The following is a 17,027-nucleotide window of genomic DNA, read 5'->3' on the forward strand; positions in this document are numbered from 1 at the left end:
GCGAGTTCAAGTCCAGCTCATGCAGGCTTCCTTTCCCGTCTCAAGTGAGAAGGTCTGTCAGCAACCTGCCGATAGTGGTGCCTTTTCTCCCACCATAATGCTGGCCAACGTGCATGGCATAAGTGAAATATTCTTACGGCGTAAAAAGACACAAAACTCCAATCAAAGAAATAATCCAGAGCAAATCGTTTTTGTTGTCAGTCATTCTATTTTGAATAAAATATCCACTCCATTTAAAATCGGTGAAAGAAGACCTTGCATTCTTTCCTGCAACTTCAAGAAATACTATTAATTTATAGTTTACAAAAATCAAAAATAGCCATAAGACGACACGTTAGTTTTACACTTTTAGGTTTAAACTGTGAGTTGCTGTCTAGCTGGAGTCCATACGTTGGCAAGGTAAAAATGGGTTTGCGTTAGGTTTAGTGCTCAATCTCACATATGTCTACTTTCCATCGGCGATCTCTGAAACGGGAAAGCACAGGCATATAACCAAAGTAAGCATTTGCTAAAGATATGTGTTCTTTTTAGAAATGTGTTAAATTTAGAGCTTCTGTTCTTTCCGGCTTTGCCGCAGAGTGCGATCAACGTACGAAAACGTCTCATTTTCCCTAATTTAGGCTACTTGGCGGAAAACTTTCAAAAAGCCATGTATTTTTTGTCAATGTCTAAAATCCTTAAAATGTATCAATAAATACAATACTTACAGGCTTTCAAAAATGTTTAAAGACGATTTACAATGTTTGGCGATATTGTGTGCGCGGACGTGAAGCCACGTAGGATGGATATACCAACTTCAACACCGGTTTTGTTTTTGTTTTTTTTTTTTGTTTTTTTGCTTTCGCAGCTATATTTTAATTTTGTTTTCTTCATTTCTAGAATAGTGAATATTTCGAGAAGTTAAAAATACTATAATATGGGATGGGATACTGACCAAATTTTGTTTCCTTCATTGCAAATGTTGAAGTTTAATTTTGCTGTGATTTGCTTTCTTTTCTCGGAGAAAGATTTTCCTGGTTTAATGATAACTCAAGTTAAAGGACTAAGAAGCCCTTTATAAGTCGGTCGTTTTTTATCTGTCAGTCGGTCTGGAAAGTGTTTGACACACTATCGTATAACATTGGCTATTCCTTTAACGAGGGGCGTGCGTGTAAGACGACACGCAATTGCAACTTTTGGGGATTTTGCTCGTCATTATTTTGTTATATGTTACACTTACTCATGATGGTCGTTATGTTCGCTGTCAAAGCCACTGATGACGTAATCGTGCGGGGTGGCATAATTCATCTCTAGGTCGTATTCGTTGATGAAACCTGTAAGAGAACAATAATTAAGCTTGCGCTCTACCAGTTCACAGCAACGGAACCCGAATACTCTGTCCTCGTGGTGGTTGTCATGGCGACTTTTAACTCCGGCGATGACCTGGTTGGTAGGGCAACGGAAAGCCAGTAACTGGTCCATTTCGTTGACGTCATTGTACCACTGACAGTTTCTTGTCACCTCCAGCCTCGAGAACTCGGCAGCCATATTGCCATAGTCGATCTTCATGGTGATTGTCGTGGTGACTTCTTACCTCAGCGATGTATGCGTTGTCCCCACATTCAAAGCTGAGCGGCCCGTCATAGCTGTTCTGCCAGGCCAGGACTGTGCCAGTGTACATCAGGATGGTGATGAGAATTTGTAAGGAAACCATTGTCAACTTTCGGTGTGTATACATCTACAAGACTGCCTGCCTGTCGAATATTGACTGCTGTGTGCTTCATCATGTCGTTTCCTATATACCATTCGCGTCTCTTCTAAAAAAAATCCGTGGGATCTTTAAAGCGGTTGCAGCTGTTTTTTGTTATATAAGTTACAGATATCTATCCATATATGGCCAAGTGGGAAGAAGGGTATGATGATATGATAACATAAGCCTACATATGAACCAACATTCGTGGAGAAGCCCATGCCCATGACTTCGCAGGAGATGGAAGACCTACCCGCGTACGTGTTCGAGATGACATTAAAAATATACCGTGGATAATTTAATGACATAAGAGAAGCCCTGAGGTACTATCACGATACACGACAGGTCAGGACCCGGTACTCAGATTGCCAATGTTAACGTTTCAAGACTGACACAACTGAACCGGACCTGAGACCGGTGTATTAAATGAAGGCTAGAGTTAAACGGACCTTAGGATGTACATTTGTGAGGTAAACCAGGGCAAAATTAAATGCCAATAGTCTGCATATGTAGAATAGTGCACTTACCACGTAACTAATAGCTCGTTTCACTTTAGATTCACATTCTGTAACCATAAACTTGGTCAAGTTTTGTCATATCTGCTCTTTTTCGGTGCCAGGGCTTCCTGTCATAGTTGGGAAGTGGAGGATACGAAAGTTAAGCTCTCGTACTTAGCCTCGTGGAAACCTTCTTTCCATGTCAGATCTAACTCCAAAAACACAGTAACTTTCTGCGAAAGTGGTTAAGGGTATAGAAAATTATTTTTCGTACCGTGATCGGGCCTTTATGTCATATTCCAGGAGTGGTTTCGGATTAAATCGTACAAAAAAAATCTGATCAGATCGACGTTCCTGTTGCAGCATAAGATAATTCTGTATGATACTAGCAATGGATTTTGAGAGAAATAAACTGTAAATTTAGAATAGGACGGAGAGTGTTTACCTGGCAAAGAAAAGATCACGTGATCGGAAACAAGTAGAGCCTCTGGCACTTGGCCTCAAATGCAGGCGAGGCTTAACCAGGTAGGTTGAATAAGCTACCTTAGTTACGTGCACTTCGTATATCTACAACACACCTTAATTTCTGTCTTAGTAGTTAAGGGCTGACTTAACCCAGTGCGCTCCATGAAGCCGGTCCCTGATCCTACATTACAGTCTCAAGCTAACCAGATGGACACTCTATATCACTCAGCCATCGCAGTGTATACGGTCATGGTTAAAGTGAAGGCCTTTTGCATTATCGATCAAACTCGTCACTGAACATATCTGAAGTGCAATGCTAGAGTTGGGTTTAAACTCGTGACATCATTAAATATACCGATGACCTGTAGAGAAAATGTTGTTGATTTAATTATTTATTTATGTGATTGGTGTTTTACGCCGTACTCAAGAATATTTCACTTGTAGCCTACGATGGCGGCCAGCATTATGGTGGGAGGAAACCTTGCAGAGCCAGGGGGAAACCCACGACCTTCAGCAGGATGCTAGCATACCTTCCCACTTTCAGCCAGAGAGGAAGCCAGCATGAGCTGGACCTGAACTCAATGCGACCGCATTGGTGAGAGGCTCCAGGGTCACCACGCTGCGCTAGTGCCCTAGCCAGCTGAGCCACGGAGGTCCCAGATGTTTTTGAAGAGCTAGTTCAGCCAATAAGAGCACTTTGACATTGTCGAATCTTAACAACAGTTTCCCAATGCTGTGGTAGATTGTGCGGTTTATTGTGGGTTTTATATGAAGTCCATGACCCTCCGTGGCCGAGTGGTTTTGGCGTGCTAGTGCAGCATAATTACTCTAAATCCTCTCACCTTATAATGTGGTCGCTGCTATATTTCAAGATCGAACTTATGTTTGGTTTCCTCTCCGATCATATGTCGGAAGGTCTGCCAATAACCTGCGGACTGTTGTGGGTTTCCCGCTATCATAACGATTTGAGGCACCTTCAAATCTTCCAGAGGCTGATCTTTATGAGCTTCCTTTACTTATTTTTGGTGGTTCAGTCGGTTAGCGCGCTAGCGCAGCGTAATGACCCAGAAGCCTCTCACCAATGCGGTCGCTGTGAGTTCAAGTCCAGCTCATGCTGGCTTCCTCTCCGGCCGTAAGTGGGAAGGTATGCTAGCAACCTGCGGATGGTCGTGGGTTTCCCCCGGGCTCTGCCCGGTTTCCACCCACCATAATGCTGGCCGCCGTCGTATAAGTGAAATATTCTTGAGTACGGTGTAAAACGCCAATCAAATAAATAAATAAATAAATTTACTTATTTTTGTCGTGGAAAGTGGAATATGAATAACAAATGACAGGTCATAATCACAGACATGTAGTTTGTTAAATAAAGTCTTTTTTATACGTTGAAATATTTGGCAGTGTTACAAATACATAAATCGAGTCGAATAAATGGTTTTATGGGCAAATGTTATAGTTATACTTGGTTAACCACAAAAGTGCCTACAAAGTTTCAGACAAAGTTCATGTCAGTTCTATATGATATTCAATGGTTCAAGTTACACGCACATTATCGAGATGCCTTTGGTTTCAGACTTTTCCCTAACAGTTTCTTCCAACATACGGAGAGTTTCGCCTTTACACCAGGTCGGTATCTCTTAGCCTGCTTCGTTTGAACATGCACATAGTGGGACACGTCCTGATCAGGCACATACAGCTCTGCTGAGGCATTCTGGGATTTGTCCAGAGCCACGAACTCTAGTTCGTCGATGATCGGATATTTGTAGGTCATATCTCGTTGGATGGCGTTAAACGCGTCGTTTTTCATTTGCCTTTCTTCTTTTTCGAGAAAGTAGAGCTGTTTTGCTGGTTTTGCACCAAAGTGAACATTCCTTGAAGGATCTGTGATGAATGTCCCCACCATACAGGATTTAATTTCAATTGAACATCGCCTTCTCTGAAATAATGGTTGATGACAAGCACAGAGGTTTTCTTGTAGACCTGTCATGATCTGAAAAAGCGGAAGGAGAATCACTAAAGTTTGTATCAAAACCAGTATCTTTGTTTAGATCTAAGCATCGTACTATACCTATATAACATTTAAGTGCACACAAAGAGTCTGTATGGAATTGTACAGAAAACCATTTCACTGTGTATGCACATAGTAAAGAATGGAAGAAAAGTACACACCAGTGTTTAAAGTACACAAAAATACACATGACATATTGGCACGTCATAGTTTAAGTTAGATACTTATAATATATATATATTTTTTACAATAGAAACACTATCAGAACATTTTCATTTAATTACTTTCTGATATTATTCCAGGTTCATATCTCAAGAGAAAGTTCGAATTATCTGTGTATCGTTGGCCTATATATCCACAGGTTTATAGTCAGTTTTCAAACACATAAATTCCTGAGGCATCAATAAATGTCAATTGCATATTTGGTAACACATATATATGATACTTATTGCTTTTACAGAAGCATGTATTTCGTTTTGAACTAACCGCTTGGATAGATGAACTGCTGTGAATTCTCAAAATCTCAAATCAAAAGATGTCAGTCTTCAGGATGAAGAATGGAGGATTCTGTAGTGTTTATGACGTCATTCTGTCTATGATGTAGTTATGACGAAACAAAGGTGTCACGAGGGCCTGTTCTTGACATCAGTGACGTTTGTTTATTTGCTGTACGTCACAATGATATATCGTTTTTTCCAAGCATATTTCTCTGACGTCACGTTAATAGAACAAAAAAGAAGGACGTTACAGTTGAAAATCACCTAGGACCCGGCTGTTTAAAGGTTTCAGAAAAAGAAGGCCAGTTTTAATTATAAAAGTACAGGAAGTTTGATTAACAGCAAGAGGAATTGATATTGCATCTGGCTAAAACAGAGCCTCGATAAAACAGCACCTGGCTAAAACCTATTTCAATCTAAAGCAGGATACTCAAGCTTTCTAAAAAATATCATACTTTATTATTTTAATGACATTTCACCCAATAACATGTAGAGCAAAATGACCACACTGCACAAAATGGCAGACGTGAGTCGAGACAGGAATCTTGAGAATATTCTCCAGTCAAACTCATCGCTGTCAGATTGCGTGGCCTAAGCTGTGACGTAGCCTTTACCCCATTCACTCCATGAGGTGAAGTATGATATCACAGAACTACTGCATAAGACATCATTTTGAGATCGTTCGCAACGATTTAGTAACGTGTAACCGAAGGGCCAACGACGGTATCACAAATGATGTCAGACAATAGGATACCGGTACATTCTTGGCCCAAACCGCGTTCATCTCTTTTCTTTCATAAAATGCAGTAAAATTATTGAAAGGCCGCGTTCAAGCCAAGGCTTTTCTCTCTGACGTCCGCGACAACTAGAGCAGCACTGCTTTCATCTTAGAAGACTCCGCTACAAATATGAAACATAAAATCCAGCGATAGTGGCATGCCTTGACCAACCTCAGTGCCGCTTAGATTTATTTCCTTTGTTTCAGAATTGAGCATTAATCTAGTTGTACAACAATCCTATTGTAAACAATTAATAGGGGTCAAAATCACGAGCACAGACCATCCAGAGGCCACGACCTGAGCTAGGAATACCCCCGCCGTCCATCAGCAGCTAGGTTATTTAAACAGTATTGCTGGAGTTCCTTGTAAATGATATAGTATTCCTACTTTATCAACAGTTCCAGCCGTGGAAGAAATATTCTTCCAGTGTGTCCAATATTTATCACTTTGTCCTTCATCGCCGAAGTTCACAACCAATATCTGTCATCTATAGGCTTAGACTGTTATTCGGAAAATACCTTAGACGTTAGAGAGCTAGAATAAACGTGACGTCACCGTTCTCCCGAAAATGGAGATGTGCTGAAGTTGTGTCAAGACAAAGTTTTACTAAACTTTTACTGTTGAAAAAATCTCAAAAATATTTAATGCCGGTTTAAGATGATTTGAATGGTAGTCTTTCAGTGGACATAAACATCAGTCAGGTGCTGTCTTTCAGTGTAAGTTCCTTCTCTATTGTATTAGGATGGAATTGGGCGCTTTAAGAAATCTTTGTAAGCCATTTCTCTTATATTTTTTCTCGCAAAGGATGTTGCCTAGCTTGTAGTACAATAAGGCCACCTGATTTACGACAGAGGCAACATGGCGACACATGTGAAACTCATACATGATGTCGCTACTGTAGTTAAGAACTGCAGCTGTAATTTGTATAACAGACCCCTTGTATTAAAAACAACTTACTTACTGTTGAACAATTGTAATAAACACCATTAAGACTGATTGATTAATGTATTTATAGGATTGCTTTTTTACGCCATACGCAAGAATATTTTGCTTATACTGACAACGGCAAGTATTATTGTGGGAGGAAACCGGGCAGAGCCCGGAGGAAACACACGACAATCCGCAGGCTGATGCAAAACCTTCCTAGGTACGACCAGAAAGGGAATCAGCATAAGCTGGACTTGAACTCACAGGGACCGCATGAGTGAGAGACTCCTGGATCATTGCGCAACGTTGGCGCGCTAGCCACCTCGGACACGGAGGCCTCCCATTAAGATTGACGATCAACCTTCACTGTGCAATATTCTATTTATTATTTATATCCTGACATTTTCTCTACATGTATTTAAATGCGTATCAATTCATCAGTTGCATCCGTGAAAAAAATAAGCAATGTGCCATCTTCGTCGTATATCTGATTTTATTCATACGCGTTGCAATTTCGTTCACGTCCGCGCTCCTTTTTACAGTTTTAAACGGTGTCTCTAAGTAATTATACATTCTGCAAAGGTGCTTAATGCTAATGCAATAGAGGTATTTACGTAAATTAAGCACATGAAGAATTTCTACCTCTTCTTTTGTTTGGCGAACTATATATTACGCGGAAGAGCACGAACTTGTGATGCGGTCTACAAGATTTCACGGTGACTGCATGAAGTGACAATGAATGTAGCAGACGGCATGTACAAAAGTAGTTCCGGCAAGGTCAACAGTGGGTTGAGCAAAATGTAATAACAAAAGTGATGTCTAACTAGTGAAGATATCATTTTTATCAGTGAAAGAAATACTGGGATTTCACTGATGTATAAATAATAATATTCTATATTCTACCCCGCAGTTAGTTGCGGGCCGTGTGCAAATATAGGCTACGTATTAAATAGAGCTGACATTTCAAATAGCATCAAGTGTGTCACGCAGCACACCAGCCGATACGTTTACCTCAACGAGTAATATCATTTCATATTGTTTATGTCTACAGGTAAAAGATTTTGAGGTTGTTCACTTATACAGAGGCGAACTATCGGAATTTTTTTCAGTGATAAAAGTGTTAATTTGCTCAGTTTACAAATATTGCTTCTGTTTTCACATTTTTGATAGTTTACACCCAGGCGCCATGACGTGGAAAAAGAAATATATGTTTCAAGACGTTCCAATCTGAGCTCAGCGGCATGACGTCATAATACACATACCACGTACAATAATCGTTCACATTCCTCACGCATCAATGAGACAAGACGTCATACATACACAGCTGTGAAGTATCTACGTCAACCTCTATGGCCTAACCTTGCCGTTGATTGGTTTAAAATGCGTGACTTCTGTGGAGGGAGTGAAATAGAACGGCATCCAAAATGCGGACGAAATATGCCCTTTTTGTCTAATTTTCTTCTTTTTTTTTTTTTTTTTGGAGAAGAACAATCTTCGTCTCGGTGCTTGTTATGTAACCTGATACCGCTGAGCCTTGTTTCGTGCCGAGTCAAATCCCGAGAATGCAGCTTTCTCGCAGGTTGCACAACAAAAATCCATTTTAACGGTTTTTTCGGAAATGGATTCTGAATTTACCCACTTGATTTCTTGTTGCCCTCAGTAGTATTTTCTTTCCACAACACTGGTGCCTCCTTGTGCAAGAATCAGACCGGACTGAATGCTGACATACACATTGCAAATTGGTACCGCAGCAGCCATTGCTTGGCCTGTTCATCTTGTTTTGGTCACCAAGGGGCGTAGTTCCAAAGTTACGGATTTTAAAGTCTACGGCATTGGACCCGCTTCTGGTTGAAGCCTGAATTCGGCTTTCGAGACTTGGCACGAAGCTGACTTGGATTTAAGCACAGTTTAGTCTCAACTTATGGTGTTGTTCCTGACCTTTAATTTGAGCTTTAACGCTAATTTTAAATTTTGTCATGGAAGTCTAAGACAACCTTATATATTTTCTCGAATTGTGCTAAAAGCAGTGTGATTGGAGATAAGTGGCTATATACGATTTAACGGCCTATCAAAACGTTTCCAAAAATCAGAATTTCTAAAAAAAGAATGAAACAATTAAATAAATCTGAAAACATCCTAGATTAACTAAAAAGCCCAGAATGATTATGGCTTAGGCTGTCGTCGGCAATTGATGTTCAATAGACCAATAATAGATCATGTAGAATAAAACTCAAAGAGGCAGGCCAGGCACCAGTTATGATTGTCTGAACATGATCCTATGTGTTTGTTGACAACGCACAAACGAAAGTAAAAAACAGGTCATAAATGTATAATGAAATAGAGTCTTAATTCTTTTACTATCATTAAGTATTAAAGATATGTAAATAAAGTTAAATATAAAGTAATTGAAAGTGTTCAGTTTCATATAAAATCCATGTCAAATGTCAAATATGTAAATGGAACAGTTAATGGTTAGAATAAGATGGCTTTGATTTCCGACTTTTCCCAAACAGTTTCTTTCAACAGACTGAGGGTTTCACCTTTGGTTCAGGTCTTTATTTTGTTAGCCCGTTTTGTCTTAACATGCACGTAGCGTGTCATGTCCTGGTCATGCACATACACCGGAAACTCTACTGAGGCATTCTGGGATTTGTTTAGAGCCACGAATTCCAATTCGCTGATCTTCGGATATTTATAGGTCCTTTCTTGTTGGATGGCGTTAAAGGCGTCCTTTTTCATTTGCCTTTCGTCTTCCTGGAGCAGGTAGAGCTGTTTTATAGGTTTTTGAACAACACTTTTACAACACTCTTTGAAAGTTCTATGCTGGACATTACCGCAAAACACGACTCGATGGATTTCAATTAAACATCGCCTTTCTGAAATATTAGGTTATATGCAGCACAGAGGTAGCATCGTCATAGTCTGCAAAAGCGAAAGAAGAACCTCTGGAAATCAAAGTACATGTACTAACTGAACTAATATCTAAGTACTATATACTGCACGCATGGAAAAAAAAACAATTTCCATATTCGTCTTAAAATGTACACTTGAGCAAGAATGGAAATAAACGACAAAGCGAAGGTTGGCATTTTCTGTGTAGCGTTTTTACATTAAGGCTCCATGGACATTGTTATTCCATTTAAGTTAAAACAACAACAAAGACGTCAAATGCTGATTTAAATGACGTAATCGCTGATACTCCTCGCAATGCTGGAAGTAGGTAGACCTATTTCTGTATAACTTACCGCTTAGAGAGCTCAAAAGATCTTTATTCTTTAGTATCAAGAAATGTAGTCAACCCTCAGTATGAAGGATTAGGAGTTATCTGTGACGCCATTATTATTGTTAAGTGTTCTGAAACGAATGACATGTTCATGAGGTCATTCAATTTTTGCATTTGAAATATGTTACAATGATATCTCGTTCTTTTCCAAGCATATTTCTCCGACTTCAGAGTAATAAATCGAAAAAGAACGATATCTCACTTGGAAATGACAAAGGGTCTGGAGTAGTTGTTAAAAGGTTCCAAACTAAAGGTCACACTTTTTTCGGCATAGATGTGTCATTTTTATCCTAATACCGGGAAATACAAAGGAATACAAGTCTTGTTGTCCAGGTTTCAAAATGAAGCCAAACCATATTTTCCCTAATTACTTAATTATTTATAAAAGAAAATTAAATTTGAGACGTGGATATAGAATGCAGGTACCAGTTAATGCGGCGTATGCCGTCAGTATAAGCGTTGTCATGGTGAGCCAAATTGCATTTTACCTAATAGTACGAGATTGCTCTCAGGTTAGGTTTGCCAAAAATGTTGTTCGGCCAAGGATGGCCCCCAAACCAACTCAGAACGAGCTCCATTTAAAAAGCAGGCCCCGAGGTCACGAAACGATCTTAGGCTTAAGTCAAAATTTCAGATCACTTTAAAATAGTTATTTCTTTCGTAACAAGGTCAAAATATTGCTTGACAATGTAAATTCTGGGTAAGTTAGCCCTATTCTAAAACAAATTTCAGCTGAAAGATTGGAAAGGAACATAAGGGCCTACCGGGTTTGATGAAAAAAAAAAAGAGAGGCACGTTTAATGTATTAGTTATTTTACTAACATATTAGTTCCAGATGTACCGGTACAGTATTTTTTAAAACACCTGACTGTCTTAAGTATTTGCCGGCAACCATATAAAATCATTCACGCAATAATCAAATATAATATTGTTATAACCAAAGCTAATAACAAACAAGCGAGCACATTCAGTAAGTTTACTAAACGAAGTTTATAGGTGCTGAATCAGTTCGTTCGGGCATGCTGTGGAAGTCCGTGTTCGGAAGTATTTTAAGTTCAACTGGGGTCGAAGTCCGTGTTCGGAAATGTCTTTCGTGTCTTCTGACCGGACATGACGAAAATACAAACGTGGCGGTCGAAAGTTAAAGTGAAAGTAGCGGTACAGAAAATGTTCGCAGTGAGATGAAAATCAGCCTGAACAAAACCAATTGGATAGCGACCGTGAGGTGGGGTCAAAGAACTCCAGTTTTCTTTGGTTACAATTGGTGTTTTTTTTCTATTTCACTTCTAAAGTCACTGAAGCAGACGACGGCATAGCAACAACAGCATGAATTTAAACCGGTTCTCAGTAGTAGTGTTACAATAATACGGACTGTTACTCACAGCAGGTAAGTATTGTCATGACATGGGCTGATTTCCTCATTACGTGACAACCAACAAATGGAAACCCACACCTCATTTACACAGAATTTTATTCCATCGCGATGGAATGTTATTTTAAAATTTTGACATTTCATCACGTTCATCGAAAAGACGGAACCCATCCCAGTGACTCAGAAAACATGGCGCGGATTTCAAACCCCCACCTTCTTCCCACTCATGACAACAAAACCTCCTTAACTCATTTCTGTGACATTCTTTGGTTGATTCTCCAGGGCTCAGCCGGTTTCCTCCCACCATACTGCTGATCGCCGTCGAATAAATGAAATATTCTTTGAGTTTGGCATAAAACAACTAATCAAGTGGATAAATAAGTATGTAAACAGAATTGAGTCTTGAATACTATTTTTGATTCACCACCATCACCAATAAAGCTAATTAACTTCGCTGTCTTTTATTTACATTCACAGCCAGAACAGCCAAGGTACTTGAATGCTTCGCCTTTGGCAGGCATCATCACCTACTTTTGGTTTATTAAATGTATTGCCAGTCCACCTAAAATTTAATGTTGAAATTCTGTTTGAAATTCTCATACATCTGCACGCCTCCAAATGTTACAGCACAGGTTTTAAGCTACTAATTTGTTGTGCTAAAGGCAGTCAAACTCAGCTGTTTTGCTCATTTTTTTTAGTTTAACTAGTTGAAAGCTTTACTTCTGATTTTATAATATGATGCTGGTCACATTCATTGTTGGATGTTTCCATGTGTGCCATATTTTTATGGGTGCTGAGAATTTGGAAACAACATAATGCTTCAGAATCACTAAACAGTATATTTTGTAAGTAGTGCAGTTTTTATGATAAATATATACTGCGCCTTCTGTCCTCAATAATTTTAGATGCGTTTCCAGAAAATGTATACCAGTATACCTTTGCAGGAACTGTTGTCTTAAGTCATACACTGTCTGTGAGGAGTAGGGGAATAGAGGTACTGGTGCACAGCTCTGTCAGGCCTCAATTAGCAACAGGCAGGCAAAGGGAAGTAACTCTTCTCTGACTTTTCAGGTCCTCTTATTTCTGACCTGAAAACAAGCATCACCATTTATGCTTTTTAGCTCCCGGACTCACAACGGCACCATCAGGGTTGGAATTGAGCTCCGGTGATGGTAACCTGTTTGCGAGTTGCCACTTTTTCATGTGTGGTAACCCATTATAAAATACAAATGTGGTAACCCATTATAAAAATGGGTTACCATCTGTTCATTCAATATATGTTATTTTTTAGTTACTGACAAAGCGTCACTCATCCTGCAAACAGTGGATGTTGTTGTTGTTGTTGCCGATGTTTCTTGTTGTGCATCTGAACAGAATTTTTGCTTTGCCCAGTCATGCAAAGATCCAGACTTGTCACATTGGATTTGTGGATGTAAGTCACGCCGTCCACATAGTTTATGGTGGACAGCAGTGATTCCTCACTGATGACTCGAATCTTGGAAATATGTTTCGAGTATACTTTGTATTGGAGTCTAATCAGTCGTTTGCCCCGACTCGTTTCATATATAAAATCGCCGTGAAAGTCTCTCAAAAGAAGTGTTTTTTGTGTGACAGATTCAGAAGTTATCCTCTTACTTTTTGACATTTTCACGGGAGATTAACTGACCATTTTACCTGACTTTCAGTGTGCATGGTTACGTGGAAGTCTTTAGTGTGGCGGCACATTTAATACCCGAAATGCTACATAGAGCGCAGGCCGCTCGTCATACAAAATGCTGACAGTATTTAAGTGCCAGAGTAAATAGACTTGAACACGTCTTGTGGTTCAGATTTTAATGGACTCGTTCCTGTGAACTTAAAATATTTGAATCTCAGTCATAGCTTGTGGCGGAAGGGCCACTGTTCCTCATAATTAGACAGACGGCGACCCATTGGTAACCCAAATGAGCGTTCGCTGCTTAATCCCAACCCTGTACCGTCCTCTTCTGACCATGTATGACAATCAGCTGTTATTTTTGCAAGATCATGCAAATTATATCATTATTCTAAATGAGCAACTGATTTGGGTCAGTAGCATACAGTTTATTATAATGATAACATTTGTAAAATATTTAAATTCTTGTTTGAAAGACACATCAGGTAGAATTTGTTGACAAGGGAGGTAACTGTTCTTGAACTGTTAAATCTTACACGGGATGACTTTGTTTCTCTTTCGGAGATGAAATAAATCTGTCACCTGTTGTTACGCTGAAGTGAGAATTAATTTCACATTCTTTTGATAAAAGATAAAGATTGAAAACATTTAGGAAGGCTTACTATTTCAGATGTGCTGGACCTGTATAATTCACCTTAAATTATTGATTTATTTATTTGATTGGTGTTTTATGCCGTACTCAAGAATATTTCACTTATACTACTGTGGCCAGCATTATGGTGGGAGGAAACTGAGCAAAGCCCAGAGAAAACCCACAAAAAACCCACCCAAAATGGAAATTGGATGATAATTTTAAAATGCTTGCCTGTTGCTACCTCAATGAGCCCCACCAGCTTGGCTAGACAGGGAAAGACACTCTGCCGGGTTTTGAAAAGATTTTACTTTTTGTCACATTGAGCTGCTGTTTTCCAATCATGCCAATGCAGTTTAAAACTCTGCACTTACTGGTAGACCTATATATGAAATGGCAAAATTGCAGAAAAAACAGACGTTTTCCGAATTTTTTGCTTGTAACACGTGGGTCCATGGCATTTGTGATACATGTATTGATTAGTAGATATGTGTAATGACTCTCTTTACATCGGCCCGCTTCAGGAGCGGTAGATCCAGGGTCAATCCTGGGTCGAGTCACACCTAAGACTTTAAAAGAGGAAGTTGTAACGTCCAGCTTGGCGTTCAGCATGAAGGGGATAGTGCAACGACTGGTTGACCCGTATCAGTATAATTCCCCGGGTGGGACGGCTTACTTGCCTTCGGTAAGCCGTCTCAGTGGAGCAGCACTAGGTTAAAGAGCGGTGGAAATTTGTCCTGCAACAAGGAGGCACATTACATACACCCTAAGGATTCCTTCATCGTCAATTGACTGAAAAATTGTTAAGTACGATGTTAAACCCCAAGTACTCATTTACTCTTTACATTGGAAATACACATCCTGAAGGCCAGATAAAAAAAATTACTTGTTTCACATAATCAGAAAGCAGAAAAAAATCAAACTGATGGTCCCGTGAAGACCGGATGAAAGACCATTAAAAATCTCCAGGAAAGCAATTGGATTTATTTTTTTATGGAATTTGTTCAACCTAATAAATGCATTTGAATCACTAGATTCTTTGGTGGCCTTTTCTGACCGCAATGAAACCAGTATGTCACATAAGGTTTTTGGCTAATAATACTACACATATGACTGCCATGGTTCATCATTCAAACTGTATATATACGTATATAGACCCATGAATGTATTTGCTGAATTGACCCTGAAACGAATTATTTCAGGCAAATGGTATGGACGTGCCATCATTGATACCCTCTGGGTCACAACTGACCAACATTGAATCTGAGCGTTTAAACCAAAGGCAAATCCATATGTTTTCCAGGACAGTTTTGAATGGTGTTTCTTCTGATATATAGTGTTTTCTTAGCATGTGTGTACCTATGATGACAAGGACTCATTAGGTGTGTACATTGATGTATATTGTATCTTCTTGTGGCAGGGCTAGTACATGCTGCCAAAGTGCTTCTGCTCACTGAAGCATCATGTCAAAGACACCAGAAATGACACCCCCACTCAGTCACATTATGCTGTCACTGGACCAACCAGTCCTGTTTCATTGCTCTGACCTATCAGTGCTGAGTGCCAGGCAAGGCAGCAGCAAGTACCATTTTTAAAGTCTTTGGTATGACTGTACTCAAATATGCATGTATGTATAAATTCAGGTATTCACAGACCAATTCAATTCATGACAAACAGACACATTTGTTTGGTTTTTTTTTTATATAATTTATGATAAAGAAGAACTACCCTAATTCTTCAGCCTTTTTAAAGAACCTCTGCAATTCTGAAACATTCTGAGAGAACTATGGGGTGTAGAGAAATCATTTCCACAGTTTCATGAAGCTGGCATCTTTAATAACTCAAGCAAATCAATTTTGGTGTCATTTTCATAATAATAGTATGCATCAGTTACACTGGAAAAAGTGCTTAGTTGCTGAAAACGTTGAAGATTTACAGTACTTTTACGCGTAGCGACATGATTTGTTTCAGATTTGCAGGTGTGAATCTTCTTGTGACTCACACTAAAGAGCTGTCATGGCAAAAGTTGAGTCAGACTTTGACTTGGTGGAGGTGGGAATCTTTGGAAGAGTTCAAGTAGCACCTCGCAGTTGTAATTCAGATTGCAAAGGTCCTCAGATACCCAGAGTCACGGTAAGTGGGAAAACTCAGGCTTGCAAACTAGTGGAAGGGAAGGTGTCTTTGAAGTTTGCATTTTGTAACATGATTTGGTTGAATTCCTTTTGATTGAGTAAATATTTTACAAATATCAATTTTCCCCAAGGTTTGTACACAGATTTGTGAACCTGAGAAAAACAGTGTGGATAGCAGATGAATGGAATGTCAGCTACAAAAATGAAAAACCTGCACAGTTAATTTTGTGCATGCTTGTTGCCTAAAGATGTGACCTAGTTAATCAGTTATGCAATTTGAATGCCAAGGCGAGCCCGTAGGCCAGTTGACAGCATAGGTTTAGCCAGGGAGGTGTCTCGGTGTCTTTGAGATGCGTTGAGATGGGACAAAATTAACATAGGAGAGATAGGGAAAATTGGATAAAATTGGAAATGAGACAGCCTGATTTCAGATCCTCGCTAAATCTATGCTTGACGGGTATATATATGTTTTTGTCCCGGAAGCATGATACCCTTCTTACCAATACAATTCCAACATGTCTCACACACGTTGTGGATAATTTTGAATATAGTGTAAATAAACACACACACTGTACTCAGCTACTTGATTTTGATGTGTTTATTTTGGGTGCTCATGTTGTATTTCATTGTATTGTTGTTTTAAGCTGCCGTTCGGCTTGCCTCCAATTCTCGGAAGCTTACACGATGATGTGGAGAGGAATTTGTTACACCCAGAAGATCTGCCTATATATGATACAGACAGGGCTCAGCAGTGAGTGTATCTTGGCTTTGGGAAATTCTGCGCTGGGGAAGTCAGACTTAAAACCTTAGCTATAGAGCATTGTTTTGTTGAAAAGTTGTACAGACGTTTAAGTCAATTTACAAAAAGAACCAAGGATTTCTTTAGAAGGAGAAGGATTTCTTTAGAGGAGTACTGAACAGGATGTAGATTCAGATATTGACCTGTTCATTAAGATGCTGATATGACTATATTGTCATTTGTGTGCTTCATGTCTTCATCTGCCAGAACTGTGTTCATGCTTGCTTCATCTGTTCATTAAGATGCTAGTCTGTCCA

General features: G+C 39.4%; 2 protein-coding genes across 4 annotated transcripts in view; one reads left to right on the forward strand and one right to left on the reverse strand.

Moving 5' to 3' along the window:
• Window positions 1-201: 201 nt before the first annotated feature.
• LOC135480773 (hemagglutinin/amebocyte aggregation factor-like) lies at window positions 202-1,720 on the reverse strand. The gene is made up of 2 exons (XM_064760696.1): window positions 1,220-1,720; window positions 202-465 (listed from the first exon to the last, which is right to left on the reverse strand). Exons 1-2 carry the CDS (start codon window positions 1,546-1,548, stop codon window positions 423-425), a joined length of 372 nt encoding a protein of 123 aa, XP_064616766.1. The 5' UTR covers window positions 1,549-1,720; the 3' UTR covers window positions 202-422.
• Window positions 1,721-11,302: 9,582 nt separating this feature from the next.
• The window catches only part of LOC135480141 (superkiller complex protein 2-like), a 28,274-nt gene continuing 22,549 nt past the window's right edge, over window positions 11,303-17,027 (forward strand). The window contains exons 1-3 of one of the 3 annotated variants that reach the window (XM_064759904.1): window positions 11,303-11,569; window positions 15,811-15,972; window positions 16,616-16,722. In XM_064759904.1, coding sequence (XP_064615974.1) covers window positions 15,856-15,972; window positions 16,616-16,722 — 224 coding nt within the window. In that variant the 5' untranslated portion in view covers window positions 11,303-11,569; window positions 15,811-15,855. The remainder of the gene's footprint in view (window positions 11,570-15,810; window positions 15,973-16,615; window positions 16,723-17,027) is intronic. The other 2 variants (XM_064759905.1, XM_064759906.1) reach the window with 2 other exon arrangements.

The sequence above is a fragment of the Liolophura sinensis genome, chromosome 13 (assembly GCF_032854445.1).
Source record: "Liolophura sinensis isolate JHLJ2023 chromosome 13, CUHK_Ljap_v2, whole genome shotgun sequence".
Classification (NCBI taxonomy): Eukaryota; Metazoa; Mollusca; class Polyplacophora; order Chitonida; family Chitonidae; genus Liolophura; species Liolophura sinensis.

Bases quoted from the DNA above. Each gene is read 5' to 3' on its own strand.
- LOC135480773 (XM_064760696.1), bottom strand. From the start codon at position 1,548: ATGAAGATCGACTATGGCAATATGGCTGCCGAGTTCTCGAGGCTGGAG. The intron at 466-1,219 runs GTAAGTGTAACA...TTCCCGTTTCAG, and splicing joins GAACATAACGACCATCATGA to AGATCGCCGATGGAAAGTAG.